Raw genomic sequence first — 18,076 nt, forward strand, 5'->3', positions numbered from 1 at the left:
ATAAGGGCCCAAGCTAGATTCAGATCGTCCCTTCCATTCAATGAGTTTTAAACCATGACAGACTAATTCAACTTTAAGTTTGTATATGATCTTTACACATTATAGGATTAACCAATAACCACATTAAACTTTAAAATACATTAGAAAATCCAATAACCACATTAAACTTTACAATACGTTAGAAAATCTGAAAAACTTGACTTTCGGTATTGACTGCATATATGAGTTGCTTATACGTGCAGAAAACCACTTGTAGTTTCAGAAGGGGCAAACAGACATATAACCTCATCTAGCAAATAAGTGTAAGCATATTTAGGGGAAACTACATATCGAATGTAAAAAAAGGGGGCTTATACAGATTTACCTGTCTATGGAAGGTAGTACAAGACTTGCCTGCTAGGAAGGCTGCGACTACAGTCAGCAGAAACTTGCACAGAAAGATCTAAGTGAATCAAGCAAAAGCTTAAAACAGAGAAAGATATTACAGAATGTCATGCATATGAACAGTGAAAGTAATTCATTAGGACACAAATCCATCCCCTTTTCTTATAATTTCAGTGTACATATAGGTTAGTAGCCAAACTTTTATTCCTATCAAACAACAAAAACTAAGATCAGCATTAATTTCATATAACTCACTCAAAAGCTACTTAAGTTTACATAACGATTATCTCATATGAGATTCAAACCAGTTAAAGATTTGCTCGGATTGCAAGCTTGTCATTTCATGATACGCAAATGCAAGATTCAGTTCCTCCTGAATGTAACTGACCAAAAGCTTATTAGGCAAACTAATCTTCCTTTCAGTCATTGCTTCTTTCCAGGGTATCACCCGCCCATCGTTTATCAAATAACCCTCTTTGTTAATAAAGCCCTTCTCCTTAAACATATCAAACAATTTTACAGAAATCTCCATGTCAAGTCCCGGAACTCTATCAGCAAGAAAATTCGGCGATAAAGGCAACTCCATACACTGAACTTCAGCAACATCTACACCTTCCGTCCTTATATTCTCAACATTCACATCGATTATCCTTTTCCTACTTTTATCTTTCGGCATGTGAACAAAAAGCGTAGGCGGGTAGTCTTTCGTAACATTAATCCGATCAAAAACACCTTCAGCAATCATAATCACAATACTACTAAACTTCATCTTACTAGCAAGCATTGAAACAAAATAACCACCAGAAGAAGCCCCTAAAGCCACAAAAGGCAACTTTTCAAGATTATGTTTCTTAACCCACAACTTAATAATCTTTTCCACAACTAATACTTCCTTCACTAAAGACCAACATTTCCCTTTACTTGAAACTGCAATAACAGCAAAGTTTCGAGCCAGAGCTTCGAGAACAATACGCTTTTCCTCGGGCAAACCAACACAATGTTGACAACTTAAAGATTTATCCCAGAAATTAGAAGCTCTGCCATTACATCCATGAGCAAGAAAAAGTAATGATTTTGGTGATTTGGGTATTTGCCAAATGACTTCAGTTTTGTTAAAAATTTCAACTTTTGGAAACATGGGTTGATTTAAAGATGTAATTTTTTGATTAACTAGGCCTAAATGGGAAGTGGGTTTGTTTGTATTGATCTGAATAAGAATGATTAGTAATAGAAAGATGATTAGGGTGATGAGAGTAATGAAAAAGGGGAGCTTAATGGTGATTGGTTTTTGCCATTTGGGAGCAGCAGTAGGCTTGTGATACATATCTATAATGTAACTAAGTAAATTACCTGTGTGTTGTACAGTAGAAATGTGGTTTCTGAGCAGGAGATCGAGATGATGGTGTTAGAGGGTCTGTGGGGAAGAGAATGCGGTGGGTTGATTAAGTTTGGATTTGTGTATTCATTTGTTGGATCCAAAGCAAAACGACTCGATTTATCATAATTGTTTAAACTTTAAAATCTTAACAAATTCATTATTTTAATTCAAGTATAGTTTTTGTTATCAGATTTTCACTTAAAGTTTTCAATTCTAATAATTTATCATTTTAATTGTTTTTATTACTTATTGATTTCAGTTAAACTCCAATACTACATTTTTGAGTTTTTATTTTGATTTATACAAGGAAAAAGAAAAGAGTTAATTGCAGGATTCGTCCTTATGGTTTGTTCACTTTCGTGGTTTACATTCTTGTCAATTTTTTTAAACAAAAACATCCAAACTAGTCACATTTGCTGCACGTTACATCCTTCAAACTAATGGCGTTAGTAATTGAACGTTAAGTCGTGGCACGTGCTAGGCATACGAGGGCAATTTTGTATTTTGTCACCCAGCCCCCGCCTGCCTTTTTCCTCCTTTTTATTTTAGATTTATTTCTTCAAACCTTATTCCCAAAAATCACTCTTTCACCTTTTTCTCTACACTCTTTCATTTCCAAACCTTAAATCACGAATGGTGCTTTGTGAATGTGGATCTCCATCTACTATTCGAACATCCTGGACTCCAAATAACCCGTGGAGAAGGTTAACTGTTGCGCTAGAAATGCGAGTTTTTCCTCTATTTTTTTGGGATTTTTTTAAGGAATTTATGAAATAATGTAACAATGGTTGAATAGGGATCAAGACATGGATTTATTCGTTGGTTTCACCCTCCGATGTGTTAAAGGGCAGTTGAAATTATACCGGGCTTGTTAAGGTCTATGAACAAAATGGAAGAAGATGGAAGAGAAAAAGCAAGACAAGCAAGAAGATATAAATTTCTGTTAGGTCTTAACTGACTGTTTTATGTTGTTTACTTGATGTGTTGTTAAACCTTAATGTAATTTTAGTTGGAAGTTTCCTGGTGTTTTATGTTGTTGTATGGAAGGAAAAAGACTTTTTCATCCTAAACTTTTTAGCATGATATAAATTGGAAGGAAAGATTTATCACCCATTAAAATTACTAATCTACCATCTCACCAAAGTTATGATTTATTATTTTTCCACTACCCTTTACACTAGAATCATCACAGTATCTTTCCACAATCTGTTACCGTTGTTATTTTGTTGTTGTCTAATTCTATTAACTTTGATGTTAATGTCATTTGGTCACCTTGAACTGTACGTGTATGGCTGCTTGAATATGTAAAGGGACAATTGACATCGAGTTTGTAGGTGTCAAAAGGATTGCTCATATTGAAAAAGGTATTGAAGTGATCTTGTCATCAAGAGTTTTAAATGCATTTTTTAAGAGGCTTCAAACCACAATAAACACCATCATTTTTATTCGGGTTTTTAACTATATATAACTTAGTTACTAATAAACACCATCATTTTTGGGTCTCTCTCTCTCTCTCCCCACCCTCTACTCTCTCACCTCTAACGGCTCTTTCTCCTGGATCTTGGAACGGAGATTGAGCCTATGATTTCGAGATTCAGATCGTATATTTGAGATTGAGAGTTTGAGATCGAAATTATTCCCATCCGGTTAAAGCTTCCACTCCGGTGGATCTACCCCTATTTTTTTACACTCTTTGGGCCAGAGGCCCCTTCCACTTCGGTGAATATGGAAACAACCTCTCTACTCTATGTAGGGGTAAGGTCCGTCTACATCATACCTCCCCCGTACCCCGACTTATGCCGAGATTGGGTACCGTTGTCGTTACTAATAATAACATCATGATACAATTATATTTTATAATTGTTTGAGCATGTATAGTTTTATTGGTTGCATTGACAGAGGACATAATTGTCAAATTATAAATTTTTTATTTTACTTTTTTTTCAACTCGAAAATGTAAGTGACCTTTTTTTTTTCTTTTCTTTAGAATCCCATTCAACTCGAGAATGCGATCAATGTCATTGGACCGATCAAAAATAAAACTAATTGCCTATAATTAGTAAGGGTAAATAGAGTATCGTATCCTCAGGGAATCATTGGAAAGTGTTAAACAATTTACAAAGTTAATTAAATTAGGCATAAATGTAAAACCGATTAAAATTGAATTTAATTATGAACTTAACAAACTGAAACAATAATAATAAAGCAGACTATTTTCATGCTTCTAATTATGTTTTCAAAAGTATAACCTAGCTTATATTCGTTGGAAATCACATAGACATGATTCGTTATAAAGTTTGGATCGAATGAATGTTAAGAACTAATTGATTGGATTGTGATGATTCACGATAATGAAAACCGGGAAATTGACACAACTAAAGTATCCATTCATCAACTAGATTACAAGTTCATAAGAGCTTATTTCAATAATCCATGAGTAATAAGAATTTGAAATCAAAAGATAGATGAAATTCAATCAAAATCATAAACAAGTAATCATTCGTTCAGACCAAACAACATTAGATGCAAAACACTAATTAAGAATTAAATATCTAATCCAACTTGAACATAAGAAAGGTTGAATATAGTTGTCTTACATAATTGTTCACATGAAAATGATTAAAAGAGAATTAGCCTATTATCTTCATCATTGAATCTTCAATTTGGATTGTCATCTCCATGAATTTGTGATTTGATGATAAAATTGGGGTGTTGATGTAACACCCCGAGCTAGGCTCGAAATATTACAGAAAAGATATAGCGTATGCATGGGATTATCGTAGAACATGAACTACATGAACAAAGAAAAGGATTAGGTAAATCCAACATCAAAATTGAAGTATAGAAATGCATAAAATAAGGCGAGTGAATCCTGGATCCATGAAAGTCCAAGCCCAAGTCATGGTGCAAGCATCAATCAACCATCACTTCTTGGATTCCCGAGATTACCTGAAAAGTGTAGTAAACAAGGTCAACATTAGTATCTAATGCCAAAACCATTCACAATATGAACAAGGATAATAAGCTAGCAATACACTTACGACAAGTCCTTAAATTGCACAAGTACTCGATTTAGGTTGCCTAGTAGCGCAACCTAGTCCCACATGTATCCATTGCACAAACTATACAATAGCTAGAACATATATAATGCACAAGAACACAAAAATATTGACATCAACAAGTATCCCTCAATTTCTAAAATATCAAACATGTTCATCAATGTCCCTTTAATTATTCTCATGTCATCCAATTGTCATTAAGTACGTATAGTACCCGTTTATTATCATCAAGTACGTATGGTACCCGTTTATTGCACTTGCACACATTGTCCCTCAATTGTCCTCCATATTGCCATCAAGTACTTAAAGTACCCATATATTGTCATCAAGTACGTATAGTACCCGTTTATTGCACTTGCACACATTGTCCCACAATTGTATTGCCATCAAGTACTTAAAGTACTCGTATATTGTCATCAAGCACTTAAGTGCCCATTTATATTGTTACCATGTTCATCTTATCCATCAAATCAACCAAACACAATGCACATACATTTCATACGACTTTACATTTAAGGAATCTTAGATGCTTATATATAGGGTTACCCGCAGCCTTCCCACCACATTGGCAACTCATTAAATGTATCATCGTCTTTCATGTATGTACAACTATCCTAATAAAAAATAAATCAATCATACTCATTTAATCATCATCTCCATATCTACCATGTCCATCAATGACCCTCACACGTGTATTCACATAATGAACTACATTAAGGTATTTAGAATACGCATAGTAAGCAAGAACAAGTAATAATGATATCAACAAGTATCCTAACATGTCCTATGTTTTCACGCCTGCACACATCGTCCCTCAATTGTCCTCTTGTCCTCCATAATGTCATCACCCAAGACACTCAAACATATGTACAATCAAGTCATGTCATCAATCAAGAAAATCAAGCGTATGCACAATTGAACTATGTCACAAATCAAGGCAAATATATAATTGCACAATCAAGCAAGTCAACACATAAAAGTTGTACACTTTTCAGCCCGAATACCAATTGAGTAGGGAGCTAGGAAACTCACCTTGATTCAGCAACAACAAGTTAAGATCAAGCTATGAATGTGCAACAATCATCAAATGTCCACAACCTAACAATATAAGTCACAATACAAGCCGTGGTCAATACTAGTTATACTATCTCACAATTTCCTCAAAGGTTTGGTTAAACACGGTTCAATGACTTAGCACCAAAATTCGATGTGAAAATCAAAGTGTTTGGAAATGAGTTTTAACAATTTTGTTGACCTTAGAATGAAGATATAAGACTAATATGTAAGTATCGGCCCACTAAAAGTCGACCGATGATCAAACGGAAAGTGCACAAAAGACAGAGAAAGCGCGAACGATGCTGAAAACATCTTCCGCCCTTCCTTTAGAACGTCCGCCCCCCAGATTTCAGCATCCGCCCCTGCAAATTCGAACCTAAACCCATTTTTGTTTAAAATCGATCAACCAAACGCATAAACGGAGATTTTACCACAACTCACCACAAGTATCAAAGAGTGTAAATATCATCTATTTTCACAAACCCACTTCCTAAATCAAAAACCCCTCTTTCAAAACCTAATTGACCCTAATTGACCCAAAACCATTTTTGAACCCAAATAGACCAAGAATTCTTATGATTTGACCATGAAGAATGTTTACAAACATAAAATGATGAATTAAGGATGAGTTTCACATACCAAAAGCTTCCATAAATGCTCAAATACGAAATTGACCCGTTTGAAGAGTTTTCTTGAACCTTTGACTACTCAAATTTTGATATGATGCAAAAGAGATATAATAAATGATGTTTCTAGCACTAATCTAACTGGAAACCATAATCCTGGTGTAAGAATCTTAGAGAGAGACATTTGTGTGTGTGTGTGTGTGTTTTGTTCTTGCAAGAAGAAAGAAAGAAAAGATAAGGGGATGAATGAATGGATGGGTGGAAAATAAGGAAGTTAGTTCGGTGATGGGTCATGGGTTTGACCCATGGAGGATCCATTTCATATTTTTAACTAGATTAAATGTCGTCAAGCACCGTAAAGCCAATTAATCTAAATGTTATCTCAAGATGTAAATTCAATTAGCACGACTAATGACCTTAATTAGCACATAAGTCCCAAATTGAACGATAAATTGATCTATATGAACACATTGCACTTAAATGAACTCCAAATTGCACTTGAACTATATTGGACAACTCGACAATTAGTTAAATTGTATATATGGTCAAATAGTCAAAGTCACAATTGTTACATCATTCCCCATTTAAGGGAATTTTGTCTCGAAATTCGATAGAAACCTAATCACTAAACAAATGCGGGTATTTTGACTTCATAAGGTCTCCCGCTCCCAAGTGAATTCGGCTCCATGTCTAGCATACCATCGGACTTGACTATCGTATAATGTTTGTTCTTCAATTTCTTGACCTCACGTTCTAACATCTCTACCGGCTCTTCAACGAAATTGAGCTCTTTGTCCACTTAAATCTCGTTCATAGGCACATGTAGTGTAGGATCCACTAAGCACTTCCTTAAGTTACAAATATAGAACACGTCATGCACACCGCTAAGCTTTTGAGGTAGCTTCCATTAGTAAGCCACTTTGCCTACTCGTTCAATGATCTCAAAAGGTCCAATGTATCTTGGTCCAAGCTTTCCTCTTTCCACAAAATGGACCACACCCTTCCATTAGGAGACTTTCAGAAGCACATGATCACCAACATTGAACTCCAATGGTCTACGCCTCACATCGGCATGTTTCTTTTGTCCCTCATGGGCTAATTGTAATCTCTCCTTGATTTGAGAAATCACTTTTGTCGTCTCAACTACTATTTCTGGCCCAATAAGTTGGCTTTCGCCAATCTCCGCTCAAGCGAGTGAAAACGACACTTTCTACCATAAAGTGCCCTAAATGGAGCCATTTGAATATTCGCATGGTAACTATTATTATACGAGAACTCAACTAATAGTAGATGATCTTCCCAAGTTCCACCAATGTCAATAGCACAAGCCCTCAACATGTCTTCAAGCATTTGAATGGTTCTCTCGGTTTGTCCATCCGTTTGAGAATGAAACGCCGTACTCATGTCAAGTTGAGTATCCATTACTCATTGAAAAGCTTTCCAAAAACTTGAGCTATACCGGATATCTCTATCGGAGATGATAGAAACCGGAACTCCATGCTTAGACACCACTTCCTTAATGTACAAGCGCGCAATGGTGTCAAACTTGTCGGTCTCACGAACGGCTAAGAAGTGACCTGACTTTGTCAACCGATCCACTATCACCCATATAGTATCACAACCACTTCTTGCCTTTTTGGTAACTTCGTGATGAAGTCCATTGCAATCCGTTCCCATTTTCCATTCCGGTGTCACTGGTTGCACCAATAAACCGGGTGGCTTCTTACGATTGGCTTTCACTCGTAAGCAAGCAAGGCACTCACTCACCTATTTAGCCACATCAGGTTTCATGCCCGGCCACCAATATAAATCTTTCAAATCAAGGTACATTTTATCCGATCCCCGATGGACCGAATAAGCCGACTTGTGGGCTTCATTCATGAGAAATATTCTCAAGTTGCCAAAAATGGGAACTCAAAGCCTTTCAACTAAGTATAACCCATTGTCTTCTAATCTATCAAATTGTTGCTCTATGCCATCTAACCTTTCATTACTAAAACTCTTCGGTAAAGTAGCTTACGTGTGCTCCTATGATCCGATCACAAATACTTTGTTCCACTGTGAGACTCATGGCCCTTGTTCTTCTCGGCTTGACCCTTTCCTTTCTACTCAATGCATCGGCTATGACATTAGCTTTTCCCAGGTGGTATCGAATATCACAATCATAATCGCTAAAAGTTCAAGCCATCTTCTTTGTCTCATATTCAACTCACTGGATCAAAAATGTGTTGAAGACTTCTATGATCGATGTAAGCTACACATTAGGTGCCATAAGGGTAATGTCTCCAACACTTCAAGGCGAAGACGACCGCTCTCAATTCTAAATCATGAGTGGGGGTAGTTTTTCTCATGTACTTTAAGTTGACGGGAGGCATAAGAAATGACCTTGCCCCGTTGCATAAACACACACCCCAATCCTTGACCCCAAACATCACAACATATCACAAAATCCTCCACTCCATCCGGAAGACTCCAGATTGGTGCATTACACAACATGTCCTTGAGAGTTTGAAAGACAATTTATTGCTTCTCAACTCTCTCAACGCTTCCAATTCTTGACCGCTTCAATCTTGCTAGGATCTACATGAATCCATCTTTGCTCACCACGTGACTGAGGAAATGAACTTCTCCTAATCCAAACTCGCACTTAGAGGATTTCGCATACAATTTCTCTTTTATAAGCAATTCTAGCACTTCGCGTATATGTTCGGCAAGATCTTCCTTGATCCTCTAGTAAATAAGTATATCACTAATAAAGGCAATGACAAATTTGTCCAAGTTGGGCCGTCATACCCGCTTCACCAAGTCCATGAACACCGTCGGTGCATTAGTCAACCCAAACAGCACAACGGTGTATTCTAAATGTACATACCTTGCAAGAAAACGTCATTTTTGAGATGTCAGCTTTATGGACGCGCAGTTGGCTCTAATCTGAACGAAGGCAAATCTTGAAGGAGGGCTTAACACCTTCTAGTTGACCAATTGAGTTCTCATTTATCGAAAATTAAAAAGTCCTTTGTTTGCACAGATTATACTAAGGTACAACTAATGTAATCTTAAACAAAGAAACAAGAACAAGTAGAGTAAACACGTTTAATCATATGTATATTAATTAAATGGTGAATACATGGTGGTTTTACAATAAAGAAGAGAGAAAAATATTGTTAAGTTTTTAACATACAAAAACTTAACAAATGTGAGAACAGAGAAAAAAAACACACTAGGTGTTGTTGTAGCACACACTCACATTTGCGGCTAGGGTCTGTGCTCCTTTATATAGTCAAAGGAAGGAGTCACATGACAACCAATAGATGTTGACACATCAAGGTTGTCAACCATCTATTGGAGGATAAGACTGTTGTGCAGGGTGTTCTCTTTCCGTTTTGTCTTCTTTCCCAAATGGGTAATAAAGAGAAACTGGCATGTACCATTTTGGTACAAGGTCACATGTCTTCTCTACTTGATCAACACGTGTCCTTGGGACCAGTCTTCTTATCTTCAAACTCCCGCCTATATTTGACTTACAAACATTTGGAAGTGAGTCATCAAACTTATCCTTGACTTAAAGATAAAGAGGTCGCTGAGGGCTCGCTAAGCAGTCTTATCGCTGATCCTCTCAGTGAGCACTTGCCTCAGCTAGTTCGTCAGTGAATCCATGACTCAACAATCTCCCCCTATTCGCTGAGGAGACTTAGCTGAGAGTGAGTCGTATGCACTTGGAGAAATTTTTTACAAGATAGATAGATATGAATGCTGATTTGACAAACATTGTTACAAAATATCAACATTACAATCAAACAGGCTAACTACTCCTACATGCATTCTTCCTTGGCCTTGATCAGATCAACATCTCTTTGTCTTTCTGGCTTTAGAAGTTCTTGATCGATCAGCTTCACAAAGGCATGATTGTTCAAAGAGTTGATGCAATACTTTCTGATTTTAACAAGAAATCCAGAGGGAGTGATACCTATTTCATTGGTCGTGAAGAAGAGTTCATGACCATGAGCATTGTAGAAATAGAGACCACCCAGCTTTTCATCATACTTACCATCCTTAAAGAATGTTCTTGATGGCATTCTCAAATTAAGTAGTGGCTCATTTTCTATATCAGATTTAGGAGCAAGCCTGGTCATGGAAGGAGAAACTGCATGACCAACTGCTGTCCTTTTTATGCCACTTCTTGGCTGCTGGGGAGGAGGATGAGGATATGGATGTCTGGCAGAGCTGAGTAAAGAGTCTTTTACCTTGTACTTTCGTTCTTTACTTCTAATGTCTTTAATTTGCTCTCCAGCCATCTTGAGTAAGGGATCATACTGTGGTGTCTTCTTATCTCTTATCAGCTTAAAGATCTCTATCCATTCAGTTGGCCCAAGTGTAGCAGGTTTAACATTTTTTAGATTGTACAACTTGGGCACACCTTTTCTTTGCAAGCTTAAGTTCATACCTTGCCGAGTGAGAGTAAGAGTGACCTTAATAATTTCTTCTTTCTTTGCCTTATTTCTCTTGAATCAAGATAGGCAGCCTGACTCCCCTCCAAGGTTTTTGATCTCTTTGCAAAGAACTGCTCCTCATCCTTTTTAAGCGCTGCCAACCCTAACCTTCTTGTTTCTTCATCAGCGCCTTGTAATTCCTCATTAACAATTTGCTCGCTGATGAACTTAGCTGAAAGCTCCTCTTCTTTCTTTTTGCTCAAAATATCGTGTCAACGAACGACTTCTTCATGAGAGAGTTCAGTGGAAGCAGTTGTTGATTTTGGAAAGGCTCCACTCATCAATTTGTCTTGCTGACGAGGTTTGGGTGGCTTGCTTTGAGAGACCATAGCTGCTTTACCTTTATCAGCGAATCTCTTTTCAAAAGCAGCATGGAACTCAGGAGTTGGTTTGAATGTAGACACATTTATGGGCCTTGCTGGCACAGCCTCAGCGGGCTTTGGAACAACTCTAGTAAGACCAGCTGGCACGTCCTTAGTTGTCTTCTCATCAACTTCTTTATCAGTTTGCTCCCCCTCAACATTAGCTGTCGGTTCATCAACCTTATCAGCTTTATCATCTTGACTTTCTTTAGTTTGCTCCCCCTCAATATTAACTTCAACATTTTTGGGAGCAAGGAGAGCAGAATGTTCAACCATTTCAACTGGTTCAATTTTCTTGTGTTTCATTTGTTGGAACCTCCTCAGCATGTTTCTCCCCCTTGGAAGTAGCAGAGGCATCAGCAGCTTCCATTTTAGATTTGAGGAGGCCCAACATTTTGTTCATGATTACCTTAAGATCGCCAACCTCTCTTTCAAGCTTTTGGGTCTTTTCATCAGAGGTGGCAGCAGTAGCAGAAGAAGATGTTGATTTCAAGGAAGAGATTTCCTTGGTAAAAGTGGTGAGAAAATCATCTTGATGTTTTGAGAAGGTGGAGACAGTGTGATTTAGTTGATTTAGATGGGCGGTGAAGCAAATATTCGATTGAAAGAGTTGGTGTAGAGATGAGACAAGACCAGGCACCTCAGTGGCCAAGTTAATTTCAAAACTTCATTCTTTAGGTTTTCAAGGGATGTTGAAATAGAAGTGAAATACTAACCCTTTTCATGCTGGCATCCAATAGGGTTTGATTTCAACGAAGAAGGCGCTCATGGGTTAGCTCGCTTGTACGATGGGCCTTCTTGATGCCAAATATGTTATCTTTAAGTTCAGCTAGCTCATCTTGCAATGTATCGTTCCCAGCTAGCTCTTCTCACCATAAATGCTTGGCAACACCTACCAGTATGGTTAATTGTATCCACCATAGTAATGATCTTAAAGTTTATGACCCGAAGGTTAGTCTCAAAGTTCTTACATGTTAGTCACACAAGTAGTCAATGCTCTCGTACCGATATGTCACACATAAATCATATCTTTACACAAAGGCAAAAGTACTAATGTTCTAGGGGAATCGTTATGTATCATGTCATCATACCAAGTTCACAATAAATATTGTTCATCATCAAACCACATACTTGTTCAATACAACACACAACCGAACAACTAAAACAAGTGGTTCAAAGTATAATCCGAATTCGATATACTCTCTAGTTATTGGCCGGGTATGTATACAGGGTGTACCAACGGCTAACCTCCAGCCAATCAACTCCCATTAAGCATATCGGTTCCTTATTATACTCCAAGCCAAACGTGTGCAATCCATGATGTCATTAATGTGCTATAATATCGGGTAACCATAAAATAGTTGATCAGACTCGTTTAGGGTTGCCACAATATTAAACCATATTAATGCCATAACTTCATTTTGCCCTAAATCATCAAACAACATCAATTTAATTCATCTAAATCCAACAATATGCATATGACCTCATTGACTTCAAATAACCACATTGACCTCATGCACTTGACTATCACACAACAACACATTGTCCAAAAATATGCACATGACCTCATTGACTTCAAATAACCACATTGACCTCATGCACTTCACAACCACACAACAACACATTGTTCGCATCAACCCAGTTGTACTCATGTTATCACATTTATCACATTGTACTTGTCACAACATAACACATTGTTCACATTGTACTCGTCACAAAACAACACGTTGATCACATAGTACTCATCTCAAACCAACACATTGATCACATAGTATCCATCTCAAAACAACACATTGTCCAATTGTACTCATATCATTACGTATAACGATCCTGCTTACGAACTCTTAGTGTACACTTACAAGGTTCATACAATTCACGTTGGATTCAAAATTCCTAACCATGCATGCTATAGGAAGAGTTTTTACTTAAGCCGTAGTCTAGGTCAAACCGCCTAATTTTCTACGACCACGCATGGGCCACCATTCTGTAACACCCCGAGCTAGGCTCGAAATATTATAGAAAAGATATAGCGTATACATGAGATTATCGTAAAATATGAACTACATGAATAAAGAAAAGGATTCGGTGAATCCAACATCAAAATTTAAGTATAGAAATACAAAAAATAGGGTGAGTGAATCCTGGATCCATGAAAGTCCAAGCCCAAATCATGGTGCAAGCATCAATCAACCATCACTTCTTGGATTCCCGAGACTACCTGAAAAGTGTAGTAAACAAGGTCAACATTAGGTTGATGACAAGTATCTAATGCCAAAGCCATTCACAATATGAACAAGGTTAATGAGCTAGCAATATACTAACGACAAGTCCTTAAATTGCACAAGTACTCGATTTAGGTTGCCTAGTAGCGCAACCTGGTCCCACATGTATCCATTGCACAAACTATACAATAGCTAGAACACATATAATGCATAAGAACACAAAAATATTGACATCAACAAGTATCCCTCAAGTTCTAAAATAACAAACATGTTCATCAATGTCCATTAATTATTCTCATATCATCCAATTGTCATCAAGTATTTATAGTACCCGTTTACACGGTTCGGATCGGTTTTTCGGTTTTCCAGTTCATTTCTTACACCCCTAGTCGCAATCATATAATCTACCACATGTAAGTTTTTGATTGGTCATGTACATCTAATAATTAGGATTTGAAAATTCATTACATGGTATAAACATTTTATAAGATCTTTACTTAACATAAACATTTTGTCATAGTTAGTTACATCTATAAGTAATAATCTCATAATTAAAAGAGATAAACTTACATGTTTCTACCTCTTTATCACATTGATTTTAATTAAACGTCTTCAAGGAGATCCCATCAGGATCTTCTGGTGAGGAAGGATATAAACTATAGAATTGTTTAACTGATTTCTTTTTTGATCGTGTAAAAGATTTTGAGAACCGATCTCGATTTTATCTTATGATTTAGTCATTGATATTAATCTATAGTTGTTTACGTGATCACTTTTTAATATTTTTGTAAGAAATTTTCATATGTGGTCTTTGCTGAGAACCAAACTATTAAATTGGAAGTGGTTTGACTACAACACATTTTGACCCGGTGTGTTTTTACAGGTTGTGTGTTATCATTTCTTACACAAATGTTTGGTTTAAAATATATTAACGTTGTCATGACACACTACGAATGCTGTGTATTTTTTTCCGAACATTTAGTCAGGATATCGCGTCAGGGTAATTAACCTCACCATATAATGGTGAAACCTTGCACGTATCTTGGATAATGAGATGTTGTTCATACGTCGTTACAAACAGAAAACCTCAAAACTTGTCATCTTTAAAGATCGACTTCAAGATCTTGGGTAAACTGGAGGTGCCTTTGACCCTGGGCTAGCCATCATGAATTGACAAATGAATGTTATGTATTGTTGTTGTCATCTCGGATAACCATCTAGTTAAAGAAATATTTGGTGTTGTTCAGGTGTGTACAAACCAACATTTGACATTAAAAAAAAAAAAAAATAACATGTATGTCCTTTGCCAACATATATTTTATATTTAGAGCCAACAATATACTTATTAATCTACACTTAAGCATACAATAAAGATATGCGTAAAAATTAACATAACCACTTCATTACCTTGGCCATGAAAGAATAGAAGGCATCATCTGTGTCAGCTCTTTCTCTTGTGCAATTGCTGTTTTCAGCATTCTCAGATCTGTGAAGTTGTAATCCAAATTCGATTCAACACTCATTCCATCTTCTAACACCTTAACAACCGTCGACATTGAAGGCCTTCTCGTAGAATCGGTTTGTAAACACCATGAAGCTACTTTCATCATCTCCACCACCTCGGCACCATTTGCTTGCATATTTTCACTGTACTTGTCAACCATATCTAACAACGTTCCTTGCTCCCAGCTTTTTTGAAAGACGGCTAGTAAATGCCAACTTTCTTCTGGAAGAGATCTATCGAAAATCTTCCTCCCACATAAGATCTCCAAGACAACGATCCCAAAGCTATATACGTCCACCTTTTCGGTTATAATTGAGCTGCTCCAACATTCTGGAGCAATATACCCCGGGGTTCCTTTTATAGTAGTCATCACTTGGGTTTTATTTTTGTCGACAAGCTTAGATAACCCAAAATCAGATACCTTGGCATTAAAGTCGTCGTCTAGTAGTATGTTTTGAGGCTTAATATCAAGGTGGATAATCTGTTGCCTACACTCTTCATGAAGATATGCTAATCCTTTAGCAATATGAAGAATAATGTTTTTTCTGCATTCCCAATCTAGTACATGCCCCTGCAGATCTCCATGGTAGATCCAATGATCTAATGACCCGTTACACATGAAGTCATATACGAGAAGTCGTTGAGATTTCCAAGCAGAGTATCCTCTGAGCCTCACTAAATTCACATGGTGAATGCTGCCAATTGATTCAACCTCAGCTAGGAATGATTTGTTGACCTGCCCATGACCCTGAAGATATTTAACTGCAATTTTGGAGCCATCTTCTAGGATCCCTTCGAAAACTGTTCCAAATCCTCCTTCACCAAGCTTTTTACAAAAATTACCAGTGGCAGCTTTCAACTCGCCATAGGAAAACCGAGTGGGCAATCCTCGTACTTGATCAAAACACTCTTCTTGTTCTTCTTCCGTTTGAGTATGTTGTCTTTTCTTGTGGACAATAAACATAACAAAACCTACCACCACAATAAGAGGGATTCCAATGGCGGGACCTAAGACTTTCGCAGTTTGGTTCTTTCTCTTTTGTGATGCAAATGGATTCTGGACTTTTATAAAAACTTTAAAATTTTTATAATTATTAACTGGATCAGTAGCCAGTGTAAGTAGGTCAGTAGGTAGATAACATTCTCCACTTGAATTGCTATCATAATCATACTGAAATAGAGCTGCTTTGCATGAACAATTTCTCAAACATTCTTGTTTGCATGTCTCCAAACTCACATTCTGCAAGTTGGCGGTAAATGTAAAGTAGCTGCTGTAATCGACTGCAATTAAATCTTGATCTTGGGTTGCATTACACGTGAGAGGAGTAATTTCAGAGCAACCGAGGTTGGGTTCTATATTGTTTACTGCTCGGAAATATTGTATCTCAGGGGGGTTTGATACAGGACAAACACATTCTGCGTTATCATTATTCAAGCAAAGGGCATTTCTCCCACAAGCCAAAGGATAATCACATTCTCCTATTAAATCATCATCATGAGAGCCAGTAAATAGATCACCAACCTGTTGCCAATTGTTTGATTGCCATCCAAACACTTTTAAATGCCCATCTGGCATCAGTTTCATATACTGAGCCGATGATGCTTGAGTTATGGGAAACACAACTTCAGGAAGCTCGACAGAAAGAATGAATACAGACAAGCTCCCATTTAATAATCTAAGATAACTTTTTCCTTTTTTTATTTTTGTATCATTATATGCTACGATTAGTGCAGATAGGTTAGCACTAAAATAGGCTTGAGGTGGGTTTGATTCAATATAAGCAAACAAACCTTCATCAGTGACTTCAAGGGAGAACATATCTTTCTGATCACTTGTCCAGTTTGTTGATGATGTCAGCTGTTGACCTTGATACAACTTTTGGCCAGGTAACAAACAGTCGGCCGGGTGATCAAAAGATTGCCAAACCACTTGGTGATTCACATCGTACAGCAGCAGGTTTCCAGCATCAGTTAAGTTCATGCCAATCACGGATTTACCAGCCGTGTTGGTGGTCCAAACCATTGTTCCATCCGCATCACGCAGCACCAGTTCTCCTGCGGCTGTGAAATCCAGTGTCGCGTTGTTCTGGACGGGATGGTCTCGGTTGGCTGACCAAACTAAGGGAGGAGATACGAAACTGACTTCATAATCTTCAGTAACAATGAATATGGCAAAGAGGTTCTTAGAGTTGCAATTTCTATTTTCCCCTAATTGACAGAAGAAGCTAAGTGCGAATCGAGTTACATTGGTTTCTGTAAGGAGGATGGGGTTGAAAATTCCTGTTGCTATCTGATTTGAGTCAAATATATATTGGGAATCTGCATTATAACTGATGATCCATGAGGTGGAAAGATTTGCAGTAGAAGGCGGATATGGTGTTAGCCGAGCAGTAGTAGGTGTTATAACTGAGTAGAAAGCAGATAATAAAATGATGATGAGAAAATTAATATACCAACAGTTAATGATCCACGAGAAGGAGGAGGATGCAGTCCTCATGATCACGTACGTACATACAACCATATAATTAAACAACACTACCACGTACATTTACAACCAAATGAATTGTTCGATATATCAAAGATTTACTACAACCATATACACTCAGATATATGTCAAAGAATAGTTAAGCATATATACTACAGTATATATACTATAGATATAATTAATTAACAGGATTATGTAAAGTCAAGTCAATAACGCAATTAATTTCCTTCTAATTTCCTACAAAACGACAAATTAAAATGGTCCTAAGATCTGGTAATACTATATGTTGTCATCATTAATTAATCCTTATATTAGCAGTCGGTGTGGAATCTTCCACTAAATGGCCCTGCCGTCTGAACCTTGCAGGTGGAAAATTGATTTAATATGTATATAGCTCTCAAACTTTCTAACATTCGTTTAATCCATAAAGTTATGACTCATCAACCTGCAATCACCAAAATGTGGAAGGTGATTTTTCTACTACTAGTTCCCCTACTACAAAATATTTAA

At 37.1% G+C, this 18,076-nt stretch overlaps 2 protein-coding genes across 2 annotated transcripts; both read right to left on the reverse strand.

The window, feature by feature from the left end:
* Positions 1-500: 500 nt before the first annotated feature.
* On the reverse strand, positions 501-1,845 carry LOC122585096. Its single transcript, XM_043757190.1, has one exon. The coding sequence runs from the start codon at positions 1,706-1,708 to the stop codon at positions 668-670; it is 1,041 nt and encodes a 346-aa protein (XP_043613125.1). The 5' UTR covers positions 1,709-1,845; the 3' UTR covers positions 501-667.
* A 13,135-nt stretch (positions 1,846-14,980) lies between these two features.
* On the reverse strand, positions 14,981-17,578 carry LOC122591299 (G-type lectin S-receptor-like serine/threonine-protein kinase SD2-5). Its single transcript, XM_043763544.1, has one exon. The coding sequence runs from the start codon at positions 17,576-17,578 to the stop codon at positions 14,981-14,983; it is 2,598 nt and encodes an 865-aa protein (XP_043619479.1).
* Between the last annotated feature and the right edge of the window lie 498 nt (positions 17,579-18,076).

Source organism: Erigeron canadensis, chromosome 1 (genome assembly GCF_010389155.1).
Source record: "Erigeron canadensis isolate Cc75 chromosome 1, C_canadensis_v1, whole genome shotgun sequence".
In the NCBI taxonomy this organism is placed as follows: domain Eukaryota; kingdom Viridiplantae; phylum Streptophyta; class Magnoliopsida; order Asterales; family Asteraceae; genus Erigeron; species Erigeron canadensis.

What these genes read in the sequence shown, in the direction of transcription:
- LOC122585096 (XM_043757190.1), bottom strand. Translation starts at nt 1,708, where the DNA reads ATGTATCACAAGCCTACTGCTGCTCCCAAATGGCAAAAACCAATCACC.
- LOC122591299 (XM_043763544.1), bottom strand. Translation starts at nt 17,578, where the DNA reads ATGAGGACTGCATCCTCCTCCTTCTCGTGGATCATTAACTGTTGGTAT.